Genomic DNA, 6098 nt, shown 5'->3' on the forward strand with positions numbered 1-6098 from the left:
TTACCATGTGTTTGATGAAATATTTCCTTTGATTTTGGAGTAGTTCTCTTTACTCTTGGCCTAGGCTAAGGGAATTGGGTAAACTTGAGTCATTAGGTCTAATGGATTTGATGATTTGGGAACCCTTAGTGGTCAATTTGATAACCATTGACACTAGCCTACTGCTAAATCAATTAGTAGCTAGGTTGGACCTTATGGGTTGATGTTGACTAAACCATTTAATATACTTCAAGTATAGAAGTAAACTTAATGAGTTTGGTTCCTCATAATTGTCAAGATATGGTTATTAGACAAGGATGGTGACCCCAATTCCCATGTCTAGCCAAGAGTTGATTTTATTATTCATATTTGAAAACCCCAAAAATCCTAATTGCTTTTTCTTAGTTATAGTTATTTGTTTAGTTTTAGAGTAGAATTATATTGGATGTTATCTTATTAGTTTGGAATTGCTCACATCTTGCTTTAGTCACTTGAATAATTTCTTGCACTTCAAGATTACTTGCTTGTTAGGATTCTTAATTTAATTTCTTGCTCATGACTTGCAACCCCGGAATTCTAACCAATGTTGATGCACATGTTTGCCCATTTCTTGTGAGATGACCCGAGGTTTGAATACTTCGGTTACTTTTATTAGGGTTGAACTTGTGACAACTAATTCCTTCGAAATTTGATTCGCGGATTATTTGTCGGTTTAGGGCTATATTTGCAACGCAAAAATCTTGTGAAATTCCTTACCTACGGTATTCCTCCCATCAGGGACATGCCAATAGGAGTCTTGTAAGCTATCCGGTATGCCCAGAGAGCATCATCAAGCTTCCTAGACCAGTCCTTTCTTGAAACACTGATGGTCTTTTCTAGAATCGCTTGAGTTCCCTGTTGGAAACTTCAACTTGTCCGCTTATTTGAGGGTGATAGGGTGTTGCCACTTTATGACGGACTCCATATCTCTGCAGAAGTGAGTCCAGCTGTCTATTACAGAAGTGACTTCCACCATCACTAATGAGTGTCCTGGGAACACCAAACTGGCTAAAAATATATCTCTGAAGAAAGCTCATCACCACCTTGGCATCATTGGTGGGTAGTGCCACAACTTCCAACCACTTGGACACATAATCAACTGCCACTAGAATATAGTTGTTTGAATGTGAGGGTGGGCAAGGTTCCATGAAATCAATACCCCATACATCAAACAACTCAACCTCAAGAATCTCCTGCTATGGCATCTCATGGTTGGTAGGAAGATTCGTGGCCTTTTCACATCTGTCACAGTGCTTCACAAATTCTCTTGAGTCCCTGAAGAGAGTCGGCCAATAAAAGCCTCTCTGAAAGACCTACGTAGCTGTCCTTTCACCACCAAAGTGGCCTCCATAATCAGAACCATGATAGTGCCAAAGAATCTGCTGTGTTTCTTCATCCGGAACACATCTCCAGATTATACCATCTGAACACCTTTTAAAAAGGTACAGTTCCTCCCAAATGTAGTACTTTGCATCAGTCAATAGCTTCTTTACCTGTTGCCTACTATACTCCTTTGGAATAAAATTCATGGCCTTGTAATTAGTAATGTCTGAAAACCATGGAGCCTGCTGAATGAGGAATAATTGCTCATTCAAAAATGTTTCAGTCACAGTTGTGGATGGTAGTACTCCTGCTTTAGGCTCAATTCTGGAAAGATGGCCAGCTACTTGATTTTCTGACCCTTTCCTGTCTTTTATCTCAATATCAAACTCTTGAAGGAGTAACACCCATCTGATTAATCTTAGTATAGAGTCCTGTTTGGCTAGAAGGTACTTCAAAGCAGCATGATCAGTATAAACAATAACCTTAGAGCCAATTAAATAGGACCTAAACTTATCAACAGCATACACAATAGCTAATAATTCTTTTTCTGTAGTTGTGTAATTATTTTGGGCATCATTTAACACACGGCTAGCATAGTAAATGACATGTATAAGCTTGCCATGCCTGTGTCCAAAAACAGCTCCTATAGCAAAATCACTAGCATCACACATCAATTCAAATGGTAAATCCCAGTCAAGGGGAGCTATAATGGGAGCAGAGGTAAGGTTTGCTTTCAGAGTTTCAAAAGTATGCAGGAAATTAGAATCAATGATAAAAGGAACATCAACAACCAACAAGTTGCATAATGGTTTAGAAATTTTAGGAAAATCCTTTATAAATCTTCTATAAAATCCTGCATGACCCAAGAAACTCCTGACTACCTTAACATTAGCTGGTGGTGATAATTTTTTAATTACTTCCACCTTTGCTATATCAATCTCAATCCCCTTACTTGAAATCCGGTGTCCAAGAATAATACCTTCTGTAACCATAAAATGACATTTTTCCCAGTTCAAAAACAAGATTTTACTCTTGACACCATTTCAAGACAAGAGATAAATGCTTAAGGCAGGATTCAAAAGAATTACCAAAAACAGAAAAATCATCCATAAATACCTCAATGAACTTTTCAACCATATCAAAAAAAATTGAAAGCATACACCTCTGAAAAGTTGCTGGAGCATTACAAAGTCCAAATGGCATTCTCCTATAAGCAAATACTCCAAAAGGGCATGTGAATGCTGTCTTCTCTTGATCTTGAGGGTCCACTGCAATTTGATTATATCCAGAATATCCATCTAGAAAATAATAGAAAGCATGACCAACCAACCTCTCAAGCATCTGATCAATGAAAGGCAGGGGGAAGTGATCCTTTCTTGTAGCAGTGTTAAGCCTCTTGTAGTCTATACACATTCTCCAACCTGTGACTGTTCTTGTAGGAATAAGCTCATTCTTTTCATTCTTGATCACTGTCATCCCACCTTTCTTGGGAACTACTTGCACAGGACTTACCAAAGGGCTGTCAGAAATAGGGTAAAGAATACATGTTTTCCATAATTTCATTACCTCTTTTTGGACCACTTCTTTCATAGTTGGATTGAGTCTTCTCTGTGGTTGCACAACTGGTTTAGCATCATCTTCAAGAAGGATCTTGTGCATACACTTAGTTGGACTAATCCCCTTTAAATCACCAATGGTCCACCCAAGAGCTGTTTTATGGCTCCTAAGCACTGAAATAAGCACCTCTTCCTCTTCAGGTTTCAGGGAAGAGCTAATAATAACTGGATATGAATCATTTGCACCCAAGAACACATATTTTAGAGAAGAAGGCAAAGGTTTGAGCTCAAGTTTGGGGTTTCTTCCTTTGCTTTAGGCGTGTGAGACATAGTCTTCTGGGGTGGTGAATCATCAACTTTAACTAATTCATACTCAGAAATAGGTTCCAAAACATCATCAAGTATCTCAGATTTTAGTACCTTTTGAACAAGTGGTTCAATAAAATCTATTTTCATGCACCCTTCAGAATTGTTAGGGTGCTTGAAAGCTTCAAAAACATTAAGGACCACCTGTTCTTCATTGACCTTCAGGGTTAATTCACCCTTTTGCACATCAATCACAGCTCTACCTATAGCTAAAAAGGGTCTACCAAGAATAATAAAGGATTTTACCTCCTCTTCCATGTCTAATATAACAAAATCAACAGGAAAAATAAATGGTCCTACTTTCACAAGTAAATCCTCAACAACACCCACAGGTAATTTAATAGAAAGATCAGCAAATTGAAGAGAAATACGAGTGGGTTTTACCTCTTCAATTTGAAGCTTTTTCATCACTGAAAGTGGCATGATATTGATGCTAGCTCCAAGATCACATTAAGCTTTCTGAATGGTGACATCTCCAATGGTGTAAGGAATTATAAAGCTCCCCAGATCTGGCATTTTCTCAGGAAGATTGAGTTGAATAATGGCACTGCATTCCTTGGTTAACACCACTGTTTCTTGTTCCTTCCAATTCCTCTTGTGGGTCAACAACTCTTTCATAAATTTAGCATAGAGAGGCATTTGCTCAAGAGCCTTTGCGAAAAGAATGTTGATCTGTAGCTTCTTGAAGACATCTAAAAATTTAGAAAATTATTTTTCTTTGGAAGCCTTCTGAAGCCTCTGAGGATATGGCATTTTTGGCTTGTATTCAGGAGCCTTTGGCAATGTAGGATAAGTGTCAAGAGAGTCAGGGAACGGGTTGTCTGCACGCTTTGGAGGGGCGTGCTCCACTTCTTCCTTCTTCTCCTCTGGAGCTGCTTTTTCAGCTAACTCCTCATTAACATTGGTCTCAGAGCCAGCTACTTTACCACTTCTCAATTGAATAACCGTGTAATCTTCTCTTGGGTTCACCACTGTATCACCTGGAAATGTACTTGCAGATCTCTCAGGTATTTGCTTGCTCAATTGGCCCATTTGCACCTTCAAGTTTCTAATGGAGGCTTTGGTTTCCTACATAAAACTCCTCATCATCTCCCTATTAGAATCTTCTTAGGATTTAGAATTTGCCTGCTGAGGTGGTTATTGTTGATGAGGCTGAAATTGGAGGTTATTGTGATTGTTCTGTTAGAAGCCGCCCTGAGAATTATTGTTAAAATTCTGAGGTCTCTAAGGTTGGTCCCTCCACCCAAAATTTGGGAGATTTCTCCACTCCTGATTGTATGTCTTAGAGTATGGATCATTATTGGGGTTTCTAGGACCATTCCCCATGTAATTCACCTGTTTAGAAGATGATTGAGCATAATCACAATTCTCATTTTGTATAAAATTACCTGTCATGTCATAAGGGATCTCTTGACGTGAATTTTGGGTGTTGATGGCTGAGACTTGCATGCCACCAATCTGTTGAGTAAGTAGATTTATTTGCTGAGACATAAGCTTGTTCTGAGCAAGAATAGCATTAACAGCTTCCATTTACAAAATGCCTCTCTTCTGAAAGGTCTCAGAGTTTACAGAATTCCTGTTTGAGGCATATAAGTATTGGTTGTTAGCAACCAACTCAATAAGCTCAATAGTCTTCTTTGGTGTCTTCTTCATGTGCAACGAACCACCTGCAAAGTTATCTAAGTGCATCTTGGACATTTCACACAAGCCGTCATAAAAGATATCCAGCTGAGTCCACTTAGAGAACATGTCCGGAGGGCATTGTCTAGTTAGTAGCTTGAATCTCTCCCAAGCTTCATAAAGGTTTTCACCCTCTTTCTTTCTGAAAGTTTAAACTTCTACCCTCAGCTTAGTCAGCTTTTGTGGTGGAAAGAATCTGGTCAGAAATCCAGTGACCACCTTCTCCCAAGTATTCAAACTCTCCTTGGGTTGAGAATCTAGCCACAGCTTTGCTCTATCCTTTACAGTAAATGGGAAGAACATGAGTTTGTACACCTCAGGATTCACTCCATTGGTCCTCACAGCATCACAAATCTGCAGAAAATCAGAGATAAATTGATTTGGGTCTTTATGAGGGAGTCCATGATACTGACAATTCTGTTGCACAAGAGTGACAAGCTGAGGCTTCAATTCAAAATTGTTTTCAGCTATAGGGGGCACTACAATGCTTTTCCCATAAAGCTCTGCATTAGGAGCAGTGTAAGAGCCAAGCACTCTTTTGGGTTGCTCATTCCCAACTGGATTTGCCACATTGGCATTAACAACATTATTATGATCCATGTTGGACCCTGTAGCCTTGTAAAGTCTTTCTTGTTGCAAATGCCGCCTAAAAGTCCTTTCAGTTTCAGGATCAAAGTCTAACAGAGGTTCCTTGTCCCTGTTTCTGCTCATAAACAAACAGAAGACAAGAAAATATGGAACTCTCTACGTCAGAGTATAGAGAATTCCTAGTGAGGTAACCTGTGTAAACAAATAGAATAAAAATACTAAGTACTCAATAATAAAAATTTTTCAAAAATAGTGATCAACGAACAACAAAAAAAATTCAATAATTAAAGGGAAAATTAAATAAAAAAATTAAAACAAAATTAACTAGGTAACACCAAACTTAATTTTCGAAACTAAGGAAAAATATTAGTACTAATTTAAATATATGTTTTTTTTGTTTTCGAAAATAATAAAGCAACAATTATGAAAAACTAAAACTAAAGTGCCTAATCTAAGCAATCAATCAACTAGTAGTTGTTAATCACTATTAATCCCCGGCAACAGCACTAAAAACTTAGTGTGGAATTTACAACCCACAAACTAACCGTCAGGTGCACCGGGTCGTAC

At 38.3% G+C, this 6098-nt stretch overlaps 1 protein-coding gene and 1 non-coding gene across 2 annotated transcripts; one reads left to right on the forward strand and one right to left on the reverse strand.

Moving 5' to 3' along the window:
• Positions 1 to 5007: 5007 nt before the first annotated feature.
• LOC148567668 (small nucleolar RNA R71) lies at positions 5008 to 5113 on the forward strand. The gene has a single exon (XR_015881518.1). It is a non-coding gene; the product is annotated as a small nucleolar RNA R71 (small nucleolar RNA).
• On the reverse strand, positions 5094 to 5543 carry LOC148567669 (uncharacterized). Its single transcript, XM_088484592.1, has one exon. It carries the CDS (start codon positions 5541 to 5543, stop codon positions 5094 to 5096), a length of 450 nt encoding a protein of 149 aa, XP_088340718.1.
• Between the last annotated feature and the right edge of the window lie 555 nt (positions 5544 to 6098).

This window comes from Arachis ipaensis, chromosome B4 (assembly GCF_059453495.1).
Source record: "Arachis ipaensis isolate K30076 ecotype BB chromosome B4, ASM5945349v1, whole genome shotgun sequence".
In the NCBI taxonomy this organism is placed as follows: domain Eukaryota; kingdom Viridiplantae; phylum Streptophyta; class Magnoliopsida; order Fabales; family Fabaceae; genus Arachis; species Arachis ipaensis.

Bases quoted from the DNA above. Each gene is read 5' to 3' on its own strand.
- LOC148567669 (XM_088484592.1), bottom strand. From the start codon at position 5,543: ATGGATCATAATAATGTTGTTAATGCCAATGTGGCAAATCCAGTTGGG.